At 46.1% G+C, this 22,160-nt stretch overlaps 1 protein-coding gene across 1 annotated transcript in view; it reads left to right on the top strand.

The window, feature by feature from the left end:
- The window catches only part of KIF13B (kinesin family member 13B), a 126,934-nt gene extending 105,132 nt beyond the window's left edge, over nt 1-21,802 (top strand). The window contains exons 33-35 of the mRNA XM_039217167.1: nt 13,090-13,152; nt 16,659-17,658; nt 19,810-21,802. Of these exons, the coding sequence (XP_039073098.1) occupies nt 13,090-13,152; nt 16,659-17,658; nt 19,810-19,844 (1,098 nt within the window). The 3' untranslated portion in view covers nt 19,845-21,802. The remainder of the gene's footprint in view (nt 1-13,089; nt 13,153-16,658; nt 17,659-19,809) is intronic.
- The last annotated feature ends 358 nt before the right edge of the window (nt 21,803-22,160 follow it).

A 22,160-nucleotide genomic window follows, 5' to 3' on the forward strand; every position in this document is an offset into this window, starting at 1 on the left:
TGCACTGAAAGAGGTGGCAGCTGACAAAATCGCTGTCTTTGACCTTCTGATGCAAGTTTAGTAACGAATCTGGAAAATAATGAACTGCAATTAATGAAAGCTGTACTCGTATTCAAGTGTGTTTCTCAGACAGCACATAAAATAATTGAAAGAACTTCCTGCTCTCTAATTAGTTAGATTGAATTAATTTGACATACTAGCTTTTTTCATGTATCAAGAAGTTTGTTTTCAGATGAAGCTATTTATGTGCTTCAGACTTTGGGACTCCAGATGATGTCTTTGGTTCATTTGGATACTTAAAGAGTTAATATTCAGATATCATTTCCAACATCAAAAGCAGAGTCCCATTTTGGGGCAATATGTGCTTTACAGTCAGTCCCTTTTCTGTGTCCTGCACTTTGTTTGGGGCTCTCTTGTCAACCACAGAGATATTTTTTCTCTTTCAACACTGTTTACAACACGGAGGATGGACAAAGCCTTGAGGTGAGAGAGCAGCACTGCACATCTCTGATACTAATTGGAAAGATGCTTATATAGTTAGTTATTCCATCCTTTGTGTCAGCAATACTTCCACATATAAAATGGGGACAAAGAGGGGGTGCGTGGGTGGTGCAGTGGGTTAAGTGTTTGACTCTTGATCTCAGCTCAGGTCACGTTCTTGAGTTTGAGTCTTGCATCGGGCTCTGTGCTGACAGTGCGGAGCCTGCTTGGTATTCTGTCTCTCCTTCTCTCTGCCCCTCCCCAGTTTGTGCTCTTTCTCTCTCTCTCTCTCTTTCTCTCAAAATAAAAAAAGAAGCCTAAAAATACAAATAAATAAAATGGGAAAAAACAGACCAACTACTAGTTCTTCCCTTGTGCATAAAGATGCTGTTTTAGGATTACTCGTACTTGGACTCCCTTGATGAAATAAACCTTAACAAATGCTGCTCCATGTGTCATCACCATAACTAAAATAAGAAAAAAGGCTTTGTATCTTGTTTTCCAGCCTTTAGTGGTCCTTAATTGTTCATATTATTTAAAAAATAATGTAGGTGTGACTGGGTGGCTCAGTAGTTTAAGCATCTGACTCTTAATTTCAGCTCAGGTTATGATCTCATGGTTCAAGAGATCGTGCCCAGAGTCCAGCTCTGCATGGAGCCTGCTTGGGATTCTCTCTCTCCCTTGCTTTCTGCCACTGCCCTGTTTACATGCATGCTCTCTTTCTCTTTCAAAATAAATAAATAAACTTTAAAAAAATGTAAAAAAAAATGCATATGTGCATTTTCCCCCTGTAATTTAGTAAGTGCCACACATAATAAATACATTTGGATATGTTATGTACATTCAGTTGTTCTTGAGTTAGTAAAGGCAAGTTTGCCTTTGGAATACAGACTTTTCTTCTTCTTCTTCTTCTTCTTTTTTAAAGTTTATTTATTTTGAGAGAGAGAGCAAGTTGGGGAGGGCCAGAGAGAGAGGGAGAGAGAATCCCAAGCAGGATCTGCACCGCCAGTGTGGAATCTGATGTGGGGCTTGAACTCACAAACTATGAGATCATGACCTGAGCTGAAGTTGGATGCTTAACTGACTGAACCACCCAGCATCTTCCCCACTTTTTAAAAAATTTAAGGCAAATGATTTCCATTCAGTTGCTTTATGGATGAATTCTTAGTCACTTTTACTACTGTTAGTTTTCCAAAATTTTCATAACGTTTTGCTGCCTATCTTTGCCCCAAAAATGTAAGGCTACTATATTGGCAGATACTGAGTTGACAGTGTTGTCTTCATAATCAGGTATAGTAGCTGATCTGAAAAATAGTGAAAATAAGAGTTTCTGAGTGAGTACAGAAGTTGATTGAAGAGACCTCAGTCTGCCACTCATTTTTCAGACATTGTCATTGTACACTTTTGTATGATTCTCTAGACCAAGGATTGGGAAACTTTTTATTTTATTTTATTTTTATTTTTTTAAATGTTTTATTTATTTCTGAGAGAGTGAGAGAGAGAGAGAAAGACGGCGTGAGCAGGGGAGGGTCAGAGAGAGGGAGACTCAGAATCTGAAGACAGGCTCCAAACTCCGAGCTAGCTGTCAGCACAGAGCCCGACGTTGGGCTCAAACCCACAAACCATGAGATCATGACCTGAGCCAAAGTCGGACGCTTAACAGACAGGCACCCCACTAAAATAAACAAACTTTAGCCACACATAAAGATACAAGCTATTTTACATGTGGTAAGTACATTTTCCATTAAGACATAGTAAAAGGACCAGTATAACCAGCTATTGCAATGTGGCACAACTTCCCTACCTACATATACAGGAAATAAAGGGGTTAATATCCAATTTCCATTTTAATTTGGGAAGAGACAGGAGTACTGGGCAGATAAAAAGCATTCTAACGGCAACTTCCGTCTTTAGTTACTGGACTGCTGTGAGGACGGGGTGTGTAAAGGAGCTCACCGATAATCTGAGGGAACCTGTCGTGCCCTCCTCCTCCCACCACAAATGCACAGTCATGGTCACGGGGACAGCCTGGCGGTCGGGTGCAGCCGCGTGACTCAGGTCTCATCAATGGCACGGGAGTGACAGTGAAGGACCTCACTTTCAGACTGGCACCTGGCCCCCCCGGAACCTAGGCCTGCCCGCTAGGACGGACTCATGGCTGTGACGTGGCCGGGCCACGTGAACCATGCCCCGGAGGGGCAGCGTCTAGGGTCCAGCGTCCAGCTCTGTGCGGCGGTGGGGACGTCCTCCGTCCCTGCTGTGCAACACGGACATCACGAGCCACATGTGACTTCTAGGCACTGCAGAGTGGCTGATAGGAGCAAAAGGCTGCATTTGAAGCATTATTTTATTTTCCTTAGTTGAAGTTTAAATGGTTGCATGAGACTAGTAGCTCCTGTGCTGGGCGGCACTCCTCTGGGTGGGCTCCAGGAGGTTTATGGAGGAAAGTGCGCCATCTTCCCTGGGCTGTCAACAGAAAAGTAAGCCTCTATCCTCCAGAGCCATTGCGTTTTTGAGTTTTCAACGGTCTTTGCTCTGATACAATAATCTTGATATAATATGTGAAACTACTCTGGCATTTGTCCCATTTCTCAAGTCAGGCTGAGCTGCGAGCTATTCCTTGACTCCATCTAATCACTGCTGCAGTTCTTCTGATGTTATTTCTCCAGGGGTGCCTAAAAGATTGTGGTCTCTCATTAGCCTATAATCTTCATCGTTGAGTTCATTAATAAACTGGTAATAGGCTTCTTCTCTGCGGAGACGCTCTTGCTGCCATCTTCTCTCACTTTCACGATGATTACGGTCTTGAGATGAGACTTCTTCACCACCATCGTCCGATCTCGATCTCGACGGGTTCATACTGAGATTCCTGGCTTTCTTATTTTCCTTTCAACATGCTTTTAATGTACGCAGTGGTATCCATCCTTCAGTTGTTTGTGCTTTTTTGGAGAGCTGCCCATCAGGGTTAGGTGTCTTCAGTTTACTTCTGAACCTTCACTTTCTTGCCACCCCCGCCCTCCGTCCCGCTACTGGTTCATTCCCGGCCGTTGCGACGGGAGCTCGTGCCGGGGTACGGTTCGCACTGCAATAAACAAACTGGGCTCAAGGGCCCAACCAACTTCTTCCCAACCGAGCCTCAAGGAACGCTTCCCTTAGCGACCTCATGGGAAACTTTTTTTAAGGGCCAAAAAGTATTTAGGTTTTGCAGGCCTATCAAAACTACCCATAGATAGTACTTATAATAAATGAGTCTGGATGTGTTTTGAGAAAATTTTATTTATAACCCCAAATTTGAATTTCATATAATTTTTTCCTGTTACAAAGTATTCTTTTTCTTCATTAATTTGAAAATGTAAAAACCATTCTTAGCTTACAAACTATACCAAACAGGTGACAGTCTAGATTTATACCCAGTTTTTAAAAATTTTAAGATTAACAAATACTCTCCTTTAAGTAAACATCTTTTGTCCTTCACAGATGCTTGAAAAACTAACAACCGTTATTTTTAATGAAGTGAATATTACATCCTTTAAAAAAATGTAATTTTTTTCACATGAATATTTAAGAAGCGTTAATAGTTATCATGTGGAAGTTTAAAAAGCAAACTAAATTCTATGAGAATTTAGAATTATTGTAAGAATATATTCATGTGGAAGTTTAAAAAGTAAACTAAATTCTGTAAGAATTTATAAGAATTTAAAAATAAGAAACTGTATCTTTTATCACAACTCCAGAAATACTAGTATTTAAAGTTTCCTATACATAGTACCTCAAATAAGTTGAACTAACACACATATAAATAATATAGTGAAATATAAAATCTGTTTTGATGGTCTCAGTCACTCTTACCCTCTGATTAAATACTTGTTGATGGAAGAAATAGGCCTTTTAGTTGTTTTGTGTAATTACAGTTAACTGGGAATAGTCCCTGAGTGCCTGTTTCTGAGGAGCATAGGGACTCTGTATGTGGTTTTGCTCCCACTGTTTCCCCAACTTCTGGCACAGTCTTTGGAATATAGCAGGCACCTTACACATGTTTGTGAATGAGTAAATTAATGATATCCAAGGTTCCTTATTTGAAAGAAAATGGAATTAAATTAATATTGTATCCTGAGTGGCTTTGGGACTGATAAACATAAGTAGAATCTTTGGATTTATATTTTACACCAGATATAATTGTTGATTATTTAAAACTGGGCTGATAGTAAGCCAAGCTAGAAGTCTCTTGGAAGATACCACAAAATTCCAGTGATTAGGAAAACCATGGTATTTCCCAAATGTGCTGAGTGTTTACTGCGTGCCAGAGATTTTATATGCATTAGCTCAGCAATGGTGCTGACTTAGATCAGCGCTGTCCAATAGAAGAATGTGAGCCACACGTGACTTTTTAAATTTTCTAGCAGGCATATTTAAAAAAGTAAAAAGAGAAGCACCTGGGTGGCTCAGTTGATTGGGCAACCCCGACTTCAACTCAGGTCGTGATCTCGCTGTTGGTAGGTTCAAGCCTCAAGTCGGGCTCTGTGCTGACAGCTCAGAGCCTGAAGCCTCCTTCGGATTCTGTGTCTGTCTCGCTGACCCTCCCCTGCTTGTACTCTGTGTCTCAAAAATAAACAAACATTAAAAAAAATTAAAGTAAAAAAAACAGGTCAAATTAATTCTAACAATATATTTAATCTAGTATAATCATAATACTGTCACTTTAACCTGTAATCAATATAAAAAATTTACGGAGATATTTCCTTCTTTTTTCTTCTGTAAAGTTCTTGAAATCAAGCGTGTATTTTACATTTCTAGCACATCTCAATGTGGATACTAAATTTTTGTTGGAAATACTTGATCTGCATTTAGAGTTCATGAAGTAGACAAAATAGATCCCCATGCCCAAGCTGTTCTAAACATACTCAAAGGTACTTTAATTTTTAAATTTATATGTTAATAATTAAAATTAAGTAAAATTAAAAATTCACTTCCTCAGTCACATTAGCTTCATTTCAAGTGCTCAGCAGCTACATGGGCTGGTGGCCACCATGTAGGAAAGCACAGAGGTAGAGGGTGATATTAGATACTGAGGTGCTGAGGAAAATGAGACTTAGGTAGATTAAACAGGCTCTAAGGTTACAGAGCCTAGTGAGTGGCATACTGAGATTTATATTCAAGAGACAAAATTACATGCACAATTGTGACCTTATGCGATTTCACTAGATCTGATTAAAATATTGCAAGTGATTATATTTGTAGAATGAATGAATCTAAAGTATTTGAAAGAGGGAGGAGCACCTGGGTGGCTCAGTTGGTTAAGTGTCCATCTGACTTCAGCTCAGGTTACGATCTCACAAGTTTGAGCCCTGCCTCGGGCTTTGTGCTGACAGTTCAGAGCCTGGAGCCTGCTTCAGATTCTGTGTCGCCATCTCTCTGCTCTTTCCCTGATCACACACTCTCTCTCTCAAAAATAAATAAACATTAAAAAAATTAAGAAAATAAAGTATTTGAAGTAGAGACTGGTCAAACCATGGAAATACACTCAGTAGGACCTATTCATATTTTCTTTTCTTGCCTATTCCTTTCTAAAAAACTTGTCTGTGGGCAAGGGAGAATCATCGACTGTTTTATGGCAGGAGAGAGACATGGTTAAATTTGTATTTTGGAAAGTTCTTCTTTCTGACTGTAATTTGGAGGGTAGATTAAAAGAGGATAAAACTGAAAGAATCTATTCAAATGTATATAAAAACCTCATGAGGCATTGTAATATTGGACAGAAAAATGAAGTCACCTTCCCTTGCCTGACACTTTGATATTTGATGTCACTGATTGTAAGGGGCATGAGGCAGGTGGGATAAAAGTGTGTCTGGCAGGGGGCCAGCTGGCGGCCACCTGTCATCCGCTCTGCATGGCATTGCTTAGAGAATGCATGTGGACTGGATTACGACCTTCCGGATGGGCAACACCAGAGATGATCAGGCTTACATGAACAAATGACTGATGGGTCAGGTAGAATGCCGAGTCACTCGTTTAAAATAAGGAATCTAATTGCCAGATGGACAGAAGTGCTGGAGTCATCATAGCTAACACACTCTTGCCCATATCACCCTGGAGAGGCAGCATGTAAATCATGAGCCAGCTCTGTGAGTGGGGAGTCTGCTACGTGAGCCGGTGCTTGTAGGCAGCTGAAGTGTCGGTCTCTGGACTGAGTGGAGGGTGCTTCCTACCAGCTTTCCTCTTGTGACTTTCCAATTCCCCTTCTTCCAGCCTAACTACCCTGCGGCTGATTAACATAACCTTTAAAAAGTATGTTTATATTGATTAGGTTATTGCTGAGTCTCGATCTTTAGGTAATTGTACATGTCTGTCTTTATCCATTGTTTATTACACTTTTCAGAACATATTTAAAGATTAGGAAGTATTTATATGCACTTGCCTGCTTGGTCTTGTTTATTATATTTTTCTCACTTTAGAAGCATGAAAATCAAAGGATGTCTATTGATTGTTTGTAGCAAAGGTAAATCCTACATCTCTTGTTATATATTCTTATGCTTGGATTTAAATGATTGGTTAGAGTTTTAAAAAGGAGCAGGGGGCTTCTGGCTGGCTCAGTCACTAGAGCATATGACTCTTGATCTTGGGGTTGTGAGTGTGAGCCACATGGTGGGTGTAGAGATTACTTTAAAAATTAAAATCTTGAGGTGCCTGAGTGACTCAGTCGGTTAAGCATCCAACTCTTGATTTCAGCTCAGGCGGTGACTGCACAGTTCATGAGATAAAGCCTCATGCTGGGTGAGGACCTGCTTAAGATTCTCTTTCTCTCTCTCTGTCTCTCTCTCTCTCTCTCTGTTCCTCTCCACCTCTTAAAATAATAAATAAAAATAAGACAAAATCTTAGACGACATGGAGGATCATATTTGCTTTTCAACCATTAGACAATGACATTTTAGAATTAATCAAATTCAAGGTAAGGGATGATTATTTGGAAAGGTTCATTTTCAAACAAGAAAAGAAATGCATCAGAAAATTCAGTGTTTTGGAACAAAGTGTATGTTTTTTGCTTTAAAATATTTTTTTCTGGGGCACCTGGGTGGCTCACTTGGTTAAGCGTCGACTTCAGCTCAGGTCATGATCTCGTGGTTTGTGAGTTCAAGCCCTGCATCAGGCTCTGTGCTGACAGCTCAGAGCCTGGAGCCTACTTCGGATTCTGTGCCTTTCTCTCTCTGCCCCTCCCCACTCGTGTTCTCTCTCTCTCTCAAAAATAAAAAACATTAAAAATTTTTTAAATATTTATTCTCCCCTCTACCTACCCCTGTGCCCAAATTTCAGAATGTCTCCTCTTTTCTAGATTCTCTGTAACTGTACAGTTTGGCCTTGTTCATGTCACTTAAGTAATTCATTTGGTCACTTATGTATGTATTTATTCATTCAACAAACATGAAATTATTCTCCTCTGTATGGAAATATGGAGATGAATGAGCCATAATCCATACCCTTCAGAGAGCCAAATAGGATGATGTTGTAGATGCTGTAGTCTGTGTATGTCTGGGGCTGGCTGACACGGTGAAGGCATGCCCTAGCTGAGACAAACGTGACTGGCTGCGCACCAGTTAGAAAATGTTTGCCTAGAGAGAAGGAAGAGTACGAGGGAGCTGTGGCAAAGCAGTGTAGTCAGTGCAGAGTGGGGTTAGCCTAACGAGGGAGGAAAGGGTACAACCTCATGGAGAGGTGAGGGTCTTTAAGTGTTGCCAAGGTGTTAAAACTTTATATTCTTTTAGGCGGGGGGCTGGCGGGAGGTCCTCCCAGTAAGTCTTATGCCTAGTTGAAATTCTGAGTTGATCTTCCCTCTTTTCTTCATTCACGTGGCATGTGAAAACCAGAGTTAAAAAATGATGGGCTGTGATATGAGAAGTGACCCTCATCTTTTCCCTGAAATACTTGTAAGCAGTTGTCTTGGTTATAATCTGCTCATCTGTTAAGTTTCAGTGATGCTCAGCAGACAGCATGATTACAGGTTCTGCTGGTGCAGGAGAAGTCAGTGCTTTTCCGTCTCTGTCACTGACTCACGGGGCAGCCTGGATGCATTTAACCATTAGGTGAATGTCTCTGAGCCTTGGTTTCTGTAGTGTGAGATGTAGATAATTACACTTCTATTCGCTTGCCTCATGGGACTTCTCCTAATATTTATAGCTGCAAAATACTTTGCAGTCATTTTTATTAATAGTTGCCAGATGTGTCGTAAGGATTAATGAACTTATGATCTGAAATGTTTTGAGCTCCTGAAATAGGACGCAACTGCCTGCACAAGGGATATGTAAAAGAGCATTAAAATGCAAACAATACACATTTGGAAATTTGAGCTCTTATGTGTGAAGGACAAATGGCACACTTAAGTTTCAGTACACTTTGTAGGTATTTTTGGTATCCTTAATGAATACCTGAATTTGGTATCCTGAATTCATCACAGGTCATAGCCAAATACAGAAAGCTGGGTGCCCCCCGCCCTTGCCCCTGCACGTAGGCATATGCACAAGTGCACATAGGGACAAAAATGGACACTGATTCTGCTAATACCACTGTTACCCTCATCCCTGTCATCCATCCTTTTGGGCATCTTTGACTCTGTTTGCCCAGCCTCCCCAGCTGGTTGTTTCCAAGTGTTCAGTAGCCATTTCCATTTCCTTTTCCTCTTACCATCCAAGTTCAGACTCTTAATGGATCTCCACCAGACCATTGAAGCAACTTCTTAATTGATCTGTCCAACTTTTGTATCTCTCCTGGTTCAGAATTAATCTTCTCTACACGTAACTCTTATCACTCCTCATTCAGTACCTTTGATAGCTCATTGCTGCAGGTGAAAATCAACCAGGAGCTCACAAGGCCTCCTGCACACGGCTCTAACCTGCTTCCTTCTGCCTGGTGCAGGTCACTCTAGATCATTCTCTCTTTCTCAAAACCTCCTGGAAGATTGAGTAGCTTTTCTTGGGGCAGAGGTGGCAGTAGAGGGAACACATCAGACTCAGAGAGCAGCTCCTTTGCCGTGTCATTCTTCATGTTGGAAGTGTCCCCCTGCCCCGGGAAAGCCACTCAGTCTTCAAGGCCTGTCTCAAAGTAAAATTGCCCTCATGAGCGTATTCTAGGTCTGTTTCATTTATCATCCCTTCTACTCTGAATTTTCTCTGCATTTGAAACTTTGATTCTAATATCTATAATTTTCCTTGATGTTTCAGTTATTTGCGTACATGTCCTTGCCAGTCTGTTGAGAGCAAAGCCTGTGACTTTGTGACCTTTGTGTTCCTCACAGTGCTTGTTGCAGCACCTTGCACACCAAGACCTGAGTCTTTGTTGAACTGAATTTGGACAATGAATCTGAGTCCCAGTTATTTTTTTCATGTAGGACAGCTTTATGGAAACATTTGAAATATATAAAAGTAGAGAAGATACTAGACTGAATCCCTGTGTCCTCATCACCTAGTGTCAGTTACAGGCACCTAGGTGGCTTAGTCAGTTAAGTGTCCAACTCTTGGTTTTGACTCAGGTTGTGATTTCACGGTTCATGGGGTCAAGCCCCACATCGGGCTTCACTCTGGTAGTGTGGAGCCTGCTTGGGATTCTCTCTCTCTCTCTCTCTCTCTCTCTCTCTCTCTCTCTCTCTCTCTCTCTCTCTCTCTCTCTCTCCCTCTCCCTCCCCTACCCCCGTTCTGTCTCTGCCCCTCCCCCACTCTCTCAAAATAAATAAGCTTTAAAAAAAAGGAAACAATTTCAAAAAATGGATACATGGCCAAGCTTGTATGCCCATACCCCACCCTCTTTCATACGCACTTCTGAGTCCTCTGGTGGAAAAGTACCTACCTGACACTCACTTGGCCAGAGTTGGTTTCTAGCAGCCACTACTGCCTAGCTTTCCATGGAGAGGGCATCACGAGGTTACAGCATGTGAACCAGAGAAGTAGGTGTGCATAAAGTACTTGACATTACACTCAGGACCCCTCAGACGTGATCTTATGTTTGACACTACTTCTAGCTATTTCAGATGTGTGTAATCATCCAGTGTCTGGCTCTGCACCCCTGTAATCCGACTGGTGGAGTTGGGGTGGGCCTGTTTATGATGCAGATGTGTTTCTTGATGAAGAAGTGGCCATTGGGGGTGATTGGCTGTGACAGGAAGCTTGTGAGAGGGAGATGTAAGGTCTCAGCTTAGTGGCCTGGAGCCATGACATTGGACCCTGGGTACCAGGGGTGACTCCAGATACTATGGGAGAAAGTAAACATAAAAATAAAGACAGCAACCCCTGAATCCAAGGACTATAAAGCAGATTGGAGGATCCTTGCTTGAAAATAACTTGAGTAAGTTGCCAGCAGAGTGGAGAAATGGAAATTCCTGTGCAGGAGAACCAGCTAGGTGCTGTGAGGGACAGGGGAGTGCTTTGTTGTGCAAGTTGAGGGGAGAGGTTTTCCTGGTCCAGAGATCCAAGGAAAGGCTGGATGATTCTTGTGGTTGAGGCCCTCATCACATGCAGCTGCCACCACCAGGATTTCTTCCTTCATTCTCTTCCGTTGGCCACTCATATTGTCTTTCTTTTTTAAAGTTTATTTATTTATTTATTTTGAGAGAGAAAGAGAGAGAGAGAGAACATGAGTGGGGAAGGGCATAGAGAGAGGGAGAGAGAGAATCCCAAGCAGGCTCCACGCTGTCAGCACAGACCCCAGGGCAGGGCTTGATTCCACAAACCATGAAATCATGACCTGAGCCAAAATCAAGAATTGGACATTGGATGCTCAACTGACTAAGCCACTCAGGTGTCCCTCACATTGTCTTTCTTAAACATACCTCTGATACTAGCTCTCCCTGGCCATAAGCCCCTGTTAGCAGGGTAAAGTGTACTTTCCTTTAGTTTATCCCTAGGTTCTTCCATCTATTTAGACTTATCTCCTACCATTTCTTACTTAATTCCCTGTCTTCTCTGCTTTGTCTCCGATCCCACCACCATTCCCTTACCTTCAAAAGAATTAATACCTTCTAGCTCTTTTCTTCAAAGGCAGTTGCAAAGCTTAAGTGGTTATAATAGTTAGTACCCTTTGCTAAAACGTGGTACCCTTTGCTAAAATGCTGTTATCTGGTACTGTGAACTCATGTGCCATCTTGTTCCAAGTGGGTTCCTCTCCCTTCAGGTAAGAGCTTGGGCTGCTCAGTAGGAAGCAGGACTTTGGCCATCCACCCTTAGCACCCACACACTGTCCAGAGCATCTTGATGGCAGAGAAGCCTCAGACACCCAGACACATCTTGGGAACTGGGAGGACCTAGAGTGCTTAGGGCCAGAAGGGAAATGGGTAGATACGAAGTCTATATACCTCTAGGCAATTTAGATCATGTAATAGATCTGTGGTCCGCTCATTTTCCTTTTGGATCCAACAAGAGAAAAGAGACTCATACTGTATGGAAACCAGCTGTGATGCCCAATTTGGGCTCCTCCTGGGGGATGTTTATGGTGCCAGGATGGAGCCCTCTTGGAGCTGAGCCTTTTGAGAGAAGGTCCAGACTCTTGCACTGGAATGGGGAGACCTGGGAAGGGGCCAGAGGTTGGTTGTTGGAATAAAGGCAGAAGTGGTGGATTCCTGGTTCCTTTGAGAGAATCACGTCTGTTTCTGTGTCCCAATGCCATTGTAAACCCAGCAGGTACTAAAGGAATATCTGATTTCTTCTGTGCAGTTACCAGCTCCTCCTTTTGACATCCCTTTTCCTTATCCTGGTACTAACAATTTTCTCTCTCTCTCTCTCTCTCTCTCTCTCTCTCTCTTTTTTTAATGTTCCTTGAACCACATGTCCATAAGTAATGAGTCCTTTCTTGTGCTGTTGCTTACACCCATTACTTCAGGCTCTTACCCCTTCACATCTACTCTATTGCTGGAGTCTCATCGTGATTTGTCTATCTTAGCCTTTAAATACTTCAATCAGTTTGCCTTCTACCACCAGATCAGTCATCTCAACCTTCTGCTTTCTCTGCTCAGGCCCTGTGGTGGTCCTCATCATGATCTGATTAGGGTAGTTACAGACCCCAAAGCCTCTATGCATATGTCTGTCCTGCTCTGTTTTATGCCCCAGACTTGTGCACTATCTGGACCAGCTTCCTTACTCCTCGCTTCCTGTGACAACACTCACTGGCCTTGCTTGGTCATCACTTCTCTTTGGCCTCAGGGCTTGCTTTGTGTTTCATCTCCTGCCTGGAGCCTTTCCTGTTCCAACCATTTCTCTTTAGCATCTGCAACACTAGTATGTGCAGAATAGCCCTTGACGAACATGCGCCATATGTGAGTGGAGAGGGAGCCTGTGAGCGTGTGGGTGTGCCAACTATGGTACGGTTTTTAGCATGTGTCCTGTGTTGCCAGCGGAGGGGGGTACCTGCTCACTGTGCTCTGTATTGCCCACACTTCCCTGTGGAGCATGGTGCCACTAGCGCCTGGCACGCCGAATTGGCAGTGACTTGTTAGAATTCCTGAAAGTTGTAAATGTTCACATTGCGTGCATCCTCCTGATAGGCTGTCCAGTCTGTTACATGAAAACCTTCTGTGGTGAGCTCTGCTCTGCTTCTCTTGGTCCCTTACGCCTGCCTATTCACTTGTTTTCTCAGCCCGTGCCCCGGATCATGGTGCAGTCTGCCCTCCCAGATGTGGGGACGACCAGAATGGTGGAGGTGAGTTAGTTGGGCAGGTGTGGCACCTTTGCTGGTGGCTGCCCCACATGTGGTGGGTAGCCCCGAGGCTCTAGTTGTTGAGTCCACACCCGTGGGTTTTTAATTTTAGCGTTCCCATTTTGATAATTAGCTATAATATAGGTCACTGTCTTCTCCCTCTATATTTTCCTTGTTCTACTTTTCTATTTTCAACTTGTTAATCATATGATTGCTAAACTTTTAGGTGCTTGACTGCTAATGTAGTCTGCTGCTTTAATAGCCCACTGCTAGGCAAAGGCGATTTCTATAAACAGAACAATCTCCTTATCCTGAGTGTTTGCTTAATTCTCAGTTTTACATTTCATACTGATTCATGATATCAGCGTGAAAAGACTAATGCTAAACTGGGGAGAAAATAGTCTCTTATGATCTCCCACAGATGAACAGCACTTCTCATCTTATGAATAGCAAATCCATTTTCTCCCACTGTGCATTCATTCTCTTAGGAAGGGCTGTATCTTTTATCGGAAAATTTTATTTATAAAACAACAGCAAAAAAGGGCAAATGATTTGAAAGGGAACTCAGACCTCCATGGATTCACTCCTTTCTAAAAAGGCCCTTTTTAATCCAGAACGTATTTGATGTTCGCGTGGCCCCCCTCTGTCCTCCATGAGCAGCGTTTGCTAGTTTGCTGAGGCAGGACTGGGACCCCAAGGCCAGTGGGACAGAGGGATACCACCTCTCTTCTGGGTGAGGGCACCAGACCTGCGACGGCCTCTGTGGCTCAGGCAGGTCTGGAAGTGTCAGTGGTAAGGGAATAACCCACAGATGGGGGAGAAGGTTTCCACTCACATATCAACTCCAGTCAAGTGGGAGCGGCTTCCTGCAGTGCTGTAACGGAAGGAATCTGAGGCTGTGCTCAGGCTCAGCAGGAAAGAACCGAGCAATCAGAGCTAGCCTTCTGCCACCTTTAGTCCCTGTTGTCACTGTGCATTTGACCTCCTATCCCTGGTTGTCACTTACTGGAGGCTTTGGATAAATCTTTTAACCTCTCTGGGCCATCTTGTAAAATGCATATGGTAATACTTGCCAGCCTACATCAAAAGATTCATGTGGAGGCAAATGGGATAATGACCAGGGAAATCCAAGACACTGTTGCTGGACTCTTACCTCCTCAGGACAGGACCGATCTGGTCCTTTGCAGACAGCTGTCCATGTGGCAACGATGGGGTGTTACCATCGAGGAATAGGGAACACGTACTATTTCAGAGCCACAGTTCCTATTCAGATACTAGACTCTGATAGTTTTGTTTGTATATTCTTCCCTGCCTGGTCAGTGATATTAAAAATAAAATAGAAAAGAATAAATAAAACATGTACAATTTGTAAAAGAAAAATGATTGAAGAATTGCCTAATCTTTTAGAGTATTTATGCTGGTGACAGTTATTGATCTATTGGATTTAGTAAATTTTGCAGCCTGAAGATCCATCACAAAAATGGGCTGTTAATCTCAAGAGGCGCCGTTAATTTCGTACCCTGAAAGTGTGCCTTGTGGGGAAAGGAGGGCCTCTGGAGACAGGAATATAAATGACAACTCACGTGAAAATGCATGATTTATCAGACTGCTGAGTTAAGCCAAGTAACTGTAAGAGACTTATAGATCTCAGCTGTTTCCCAGTTCAAATAAATCCTGTATTTCAAATGGAAAATGGCCATTCCTGTAATATAAATAATCTTTCCGTAAATATTGGAAAACATATTTCTTTTTCTCAACAGCACCCTTTTCCAGAGCACCAACTCCATTCCCTCTTTCTGCCTTCTCTCTTGCCCCTGTCATTGTGAACTGGGAATAGAAGATAGTCTGCTAACTTCTTCAAATGGTTTCAATTATCACCGAAAGAACACCTTAGGAGCAGTTCAGAACCTGTAGCATGTGGACGAGCTGTGGCTGTCATCATTCCCCTTGGGATGGGGCTGTGTGTGTCTCTATCAGAGTGAGGCAGACAGGTGATATGAGATGAGGAGGGCAGCCTCTGCGGTTCCTTCTGCGCTCAGCCCCCCTTCACTGTGGGGCAGGCTACTGCCTGGCCTGTGTATCCCTGGACCAGTGGGCCCTCGACCCATGACTTGGGACCAGCTTGCAGGCAGCTCTTCCAGCCGACTCCCGGGCAGAAGCCAGCCACTAGGCCCGAGGGTCATTCCTGGCTGTCCTGGTGAAGCTGTGTTGAGGCACATCCACTCCTTCAATGGGATCCTCATTTCAATTTTGCAGGAGAAAGTATTCTTCTGGCTTCTGATGATTCTCTCAGTTCCTCATGAAGCCAGTGGTGGGCAAGGGGATCTGTTTCCATGAGAGCAGGGTGCTTAGCCTGAGTGCAGGGAGGCTGGGATGGGGCTGGTAAGGAGGGAATTGAGACATAATATGCACCTACTGTGTGCTTCACCCTGTGGTGAGGACCAGGTCATGCCTGACTGACCCTACGTGGCTGTCGAGTAGGTCTTCTTTCCCACAACCGGGCCCTTGTCCCACAGCAGCTGAGTATTCAGCTCAGTTCTGACATCTTCTTCCCCGGAGACGGCATCAGATCCCAGGGGTTAAGGGCTCAGGCCCACAAGACTGTCCCTGCTTTGGGTACCAGTCACAAGTCCAGGTGGTCACCTGTGCTTCTGACCAACCAGGTATAGATAAGAGGTTCCAATGATCCTCCATTTGGGCTTGACTCATTTGTCAGAATGTTCGTATAACTCAAGAGAAACATTTTACTTACTACATCACCAGTTTATTACAAGGGATACCGCTCAGGAACAGCCACATGGAAGAGATGCATAGGGCGAGGTGAGGGGAAAAGCCGTAGACTTTCAACACCCTGCCTGCGTGTGATACTCTCCCCACGCCTCCATGTGTTCGCCAGACCAGCAGCTCCTGGAAGCCTGTCCCTTTGGATTGTTATGGAGGCCTTGTTACATAGGCATGATTGATTAAATTGTTGGCAATTGGTGATTAGGTTACCTCCAGCCCCTCTCCTCTCCCTGGAGGTTGGCTGTGGGGCTGAAGCTCAAATCACAAGGTGGGTTGCCCTGGCAACCAGCCCTCATCCTTAGGTGCAGGCCTGGAGTCACCTCATTAACATGAAGTCAGGTGTTATTGGAAGGGGCTTGTTAGGAATATCAAAATGCCTTTATCACTCTTATCACTTAAGAAACTCCAAGGGTTTTGGGAGCTCTGTGGCAGAAACAGGATGAAGGCCAAATAAGTATTTCTTATTATAAGTCACACTGTGTCAGGCAGCAGGCAGGTGGTGGCTATTTGCTCCATGCTCAGCATGGTGCTGTGGGAAAAGCTGGGGTCCCCCGGACTGAAGTAGTGGATGAGAACTGGCAGCAGAGTGCCCAGGTGCACAGCAGCACTCTTTTCACTGTCAAAGCTGTCATGTTTCGACTGACAACAAAACCTGCCTAAATCCTTTGGAAATGAGCAGTTGGCTTTGAATTTTAACCTTTATTGTTGGCCCTTCCCTGCCTCAGGCTTACCGAGAGAGCATGGGGGTTAGTGCGGCTCCTGATGTGACTGTGCAGATGGCCCCCGTGAAGATCTGTGACAGACCCACAAAAGCACCTCCCCAGCAGTCTGCCACTGCCAACACCCAGGCCCCTGAAGTTCAGGAAGGGCCTCCCAGCCCCCTGAGTGAGGCCTCCAGCGGGTACTTTTCCCACAGTGTCTCCACTGCAACGCTGTCTGATGCATTCGTCCCTGGCCTTGATGCTGCGGCTGTAGCCGGGGGCCAGACACCCGGCTCGCCCCCTCCTGCCTTCTGCCAGGCCACCCCGGACACGGAGCTCCCCTTTCTATCTGCTGCTCCTGCTGCAGACAGTGATCTTCCTGCCCGGCTGGAGGGTCAGCGCAGCCTTCTGTCCCTGCCAGTCCTGGCAGCGCAAAATGCTTGGGGCAACAGCAACGGTGCGTCCGAGGCCAGGGGAGCTGTTTCCTCAGAGAAGCAGAATGAAGCAAGGGCCTTACCGACTCAGCTCCCCACCTCTGTCCCCCAAAAGGAATCACCCAGCCAGCAGAGCGGTGGCGAAGTTTCCTCGGCCACCAAGCAGCTCGGAAGACCCACGGACCATGTGAAGCCTGCTGACAGCTTAGAGCTAGATGTCTCCAAACCACAGCCTCCTGACCTCCTGTCTCAGTCACCTGCTCCAGCGTCTCCGTTCAGAATCCAGAAGGTGCGAACCTCCGAGCTGAAGTCGTTCACGCGCATGCTTGGCGGGGACCCCAGCAGCCTCTCTGGTGCTGAGGAGGACCTCCTGGCCTCTGGGGGGCTGGGCGACAGCAGTGCTGGGGCACAGGCCTTGGGAAAGCTGGAAGTTTCCTCAGATTCTGAAGAAGCCAGTGAAGTCCCAGAGTGGCTCAAAGAGGGAGAATATGTCACTGTGGGCACCAACAAAATAGGCATCGTGAGATACATCGGGCCCACTGACTTTCAGGAGGGGACGTGGATCGGAGTGGAGTTAGACTTACCTTCAGGTGAGTACTGCTTGTTTGGGATGGTCCCTGGGTCTCGAAGGGACTTCACCAACTGCTGTCGGCTGGCCCCACCCTGCCACTGCTGGGAATTTGCCGTGTGCCCTTGGGCACATCATTTGACCTCCCTGAGACTCCAGGTCATGACTTTTCAAAATCAGGACTGAGAGTTCCCTTTAAACTTCCAGATGTTTTTCAAAAACCTAAGGCATTGATTGAAAGCTACTCTCAATTTGGTAATGAATTCAATGCTTTTTTTTTTTTTTTTTTTTTTATTTAAGTCACAGAGGCATCTGCTTTTGAACTGTAACAGTATAACAGCTTTGTCTGCTGTGTCTGCTCAGGTTGCAAACACTGATGGGTGTGTGCAGCTGGATGCCTCCGCTTGAGAACAGAAGAGGTGATCCAAGATGCGTTGCTGGCTCGCCATCCAACCTCTTATGTCTCATCACAGAATGGCACATCTTAAAAGCAAATAGATCACCATTTTCTGAAAAACCAGGGCCATAACTTAAGGAAATACTTGGTCCTTCTGACGTTTCTTTTTAAAACAGCTTTACTCTGATACCAGTTCACATGTTGTAAAGTCTACCTGTTAAGTGTACAATTAACTTAATGGTTCTGAGTAGTTGTGCAGTCACTACCATGGTCTAATTTTAGAACAGGTTCCTCAACCTAAAAAGAAGCCACATGTCCATTTTGAAGGCACTCCCCATCCCTAAGCCCTAGTTAGCCAATCAATAATCAGTTTTTCGGCTCTCTAAATTTATATGCAATGTCCTAATCTGGACTTTCACATAAAGAGGATCATACAATATGGTAGGCTTTGTGACTGGCTTGTCTCAGTCAGCGTAATTTTCCAGGGTTTATCTGGTTACAACCTGTGTCAACACTTCATCCCTTTTTCTGGCCAAATAACATTCCAGTCTGTGGAAGTCCCACCTTTTGTTCATCCATTCGTCAGTTGATGGACATGTGGATTGTTTCTACCTTTTGGCTGGTGTGAATAATGCTGTAAGGTGGAAGTGGTTCTAGAAGAGTAATGCAGCACAGGCCAGAACATTTTTTTTAAAGAAGTGTCTGCTATTATGTGTGGGGAAATTGGGAGAGAAGTTTATATCTGCAATTGGACTCAAGAAGTAAAGGGGGATTAGCAAACAGATGAATTCATGCAACAGTTAAGTATCTACCATGGGGCAATCACTGTCTTCGTTTCCAAGGCTACCTTGGGGAGCAAAATAAGTCCCTAGCCTCACTGGGCTTTCAGTTTGGGAGGGAGTAAATTACCAAGTAAACAAATACTTAAAACTTGATAGTTCTGAGTGCTGTGAAGAAAATGAAATGGGGTGAGTGGGTAGAGAACAGTGGGGAGACCGGAAGTGGGGAACCAGTGGGTGGGGGTGGCTGGTGGGCTCTGGGAGCTGAGGGATAGTGGTGGCCACAGAGATAGAGAGATGGTCTGTTAGATGTGCTGAGAGGTGCGCAGAGGGGTCACTTGCTGACAGGAGGTGATGAGGGTGGGCCTGTCTGGAGCGAGGGGCAAGAGAGAAGGATGGGGCAGGATGGGCAGAGAGTGAAGACAATTGATGATTGTTTTTGCTGCAGAGAGCATGTTCCCCACCACCCATCACCATGAGATATTGACATTTAGGGGTCAGAGTGGTCCCTTTGCTCAGGTATCCTCTCTCCCTACCGACTTGAGCTCTGGGTTCTCATTCTTCACCTTAATGCGTTTTCATTTGTTTTTACAAAGGAAACTTCTCCCCCCCGCCCCCCATTTTGACACATTAACTGTACATCTGACTATCTACAATTTGGTAATTTGCCAATTTCTATCTAATTGATTCAGGAAAAATAATCATTCTACCAACAACCTCCATCCTAGGTTTACATTTGGACCATCCAGGCTGAAAATGGTCTGTGCCCAGGGGAGGGTGAGGTTGGTGCCACTTCTGCCTTGCTGACTTGCCTGTGCCTGGGCATGGGAAATGGCAAGGGGCACTCATCGACCTCACACCTGGGCTGCCTGGGGGTGCCTGCCGCCGGCGGCCACCACGTGCTGCCCAGAAGCCTGTGCCCCTGGCCTCATGTGTTCGACAGGGAATGAGGGGCTGTGGGAAGCTACCTCTATGTCGTCTTCTCTTTTCTCCTCAGGTAAGAATGACGGCTCCATCGGAGGGAAGCAGTAATTCAAGTGCAACCCTGGCTACGGGCTGCTAGTGCGGCCGGGCCGGGTGCGCAGAGCAACGGGCGCAGGGCGGCGGCGCAGTGCGGGGCTCAGACTGCAGGGTGCCCCCGAGCCCCGAAGGAGCAGCACCCTCTCCGGCTCCGCCACCAACCTGGCCTCCCTGACGGCAGCTCTGGCCAAGGCAGAGGGTGCCACGGCGCTGAGGGCCGACAGGAGCCATAAGAACCCGGAGAACCGGAAGTCCTGGGCCAGCTAAACCTGCACCCCGCGCCGTGGCCCTCCTGCCTCACGTCCTCCCCGGCTGCTAGCCTGCTTCCCCAGCGAGTGCTGGCGGAGGGGGCGGCTCCCGAGCCTGGTGGGTGACAGCCCTGGGGTAGGCAGTGACACCTCAGACCCCCTTCCCTGGGGAGCAGGGCCATGAACCCTTTTTGCACAACACAGGGCTCGTGACCTCTCCCTGCTCCTCCCAGGGCTCTGGAAGCTTCATTTCTTCTTCTGCTCAGAGAATGAAGAGACATCTCCACAAAGCAGAGGGGTTGAAGGTTCTAGGAGTCTGGAGCAGTCCTGGATGTGCCAGGCCCCTGCCGGCTTGGTGCCTGGAGTTTTCCCCACCTGGGGCTGTTCCTTTTTTCTGTTCTGATGACCCCATTAACCTCGTAACCAACGTCATAACCGTACCAGTGCCTTTCTTTCCCACAGAGGCAGGGGAGCCTCCCTCTGCCTCCAGGGCCAGCACCCCAGCCCACCCACCCTGGTCCTGGCTTGCTCCCCGGGCTCGCTGCATTCTCTGGCCCCCAGAGACCCTACACCACGTAGCCGACTCCCACAAGTGCCTCTGGTGGGCCTCCTCACTTCTGGCGTGAGGCCTGCTCCCCCAGCAAGCGGCACTGGCCCTGACCCTCCCGCCTTTCCACAGAGTCTCTTAGCGCTTTCTTTGTGGGCTTGTTAGTGTCTTTGTACCTGGAAAGCGTTTTCTCTTTGCCATTTGTTCCCTTAACAGAGTGCTTGGAATATATTTATTTATATTTATTTTTTTCAAAATCCGAAATCTTTTCGCGAGCCACAATCTTCTGCCCAGGCACAAGGGTCCCAGGCCCGCCTTGCACATCGCCAGCCTCTGAGGCCACTCAGGAGCCGCCAGCCTCCTGCCTCTGGCAGGGGTTTCCAGGGGGGGCCAGAGGATGATGCCCCTCCTTAGGTTATCATTGACACAGACACATAAGTGGCCTTACTCTAAGACACACAAGTGGCCTTACTCTTACCCTAAGCAGAAACTTGGAGGATTATGGGATGGTGTGCCTGTAATGGTGAAGTCAGTCAGAGGCATCATGACCTTATTTGGTGCAATTTTGTTTTCTTGCAAGGGCCTTAGACCAGGTTAACTTGGCAGTTCTATACCCTGACTCCCTGAGGCTGGGGAGCTGCGGCCTAGCAGGTGGGCCTGTGCAGCGAAAGCTCCGCACTGTACCTACCAGGCCAGACCCGGACAGCATGAGACCCTCAGTGAGCATTGCCCAGCTCCTGCAGGACGCCTCCAGTCCTAGAGCCCTTCCCTGCTGGGCTGCTTGGGAAGGATTCTGCGGAAGTGAGAAGAGGGCTGGTGCCTCACAGGCCAGGGGGTGGTGTGTGGCTCTAGAGGGGAGTGTCAGGGAACCTAATGCTAGTCCTTCTGGAACTTTCTACCGGAGTAGCTCAGGGACCTAGTGCCCAGCATTCAGCCACCTGCCATGCATGTCCTTATGAGAGCCTCACGAGGGCCTGAGCAGGAGCCTAGGGGACACCCTGGCAGCCCAGGGACAGGCCCTTGGTCAGGATTTGTGTTCGGCACTCTGGGAGGCCTGTTTTTAGTTCTCACGTTTAGACTCTTATAAGTGATGCCCAGGAAGCCCTTTTTGAAAGATCTCTGGTTCCCTAGGGATTTGCAGCCCCTTCGGAGAAGTAATGTCAGGTTCCCTGCCCACGGGTACCTGAAGGTTTGCAGCTGCCACAGGCCCGAATCACCCCGGGGAGGAGCCCGGGATTAATTAGCTTCCATTAATTACACGTGGCACCGCGTGCCTGCTCACCGCCTCGGGCCCAGCTTCCTAACAGCCTGCTGTGTGCCAGGTGAGACCTGCCGCTCCCGCCCGCTCCGTGTGCCTCGATCCTCGCCGGGCTGGGCCCGCGAGATGTGAGCTGCAGCAGGAGGACAGCCCTGGAGCTGAGGCGCACACCCCTTGTGTAGCTTTTTCTCAGCAAATGTTCAGCTTTAGGGCTGGAAGGGATCTTCTCACAGGGAACAGGCTCGACCCAAGGAGAGTTCAGTGCTATTTTCCAG

The sequence above is a fragment of the Hyaena hyaena genome, unplaced genomic scaffold (assembly GCF_003009895.1).
Source record: "Hyaena hyaena isolate Hyena2069 unplaced genomic scaffold, ASM300989v1 scaffold_678, whole genome shotgun sequence".
Lineage (NCBI taxonomy): Eukaryota > Metazoa > Chordata > Mammalia > Carnivora > Hyaenidae > Hyaena > Hyaena hyaena.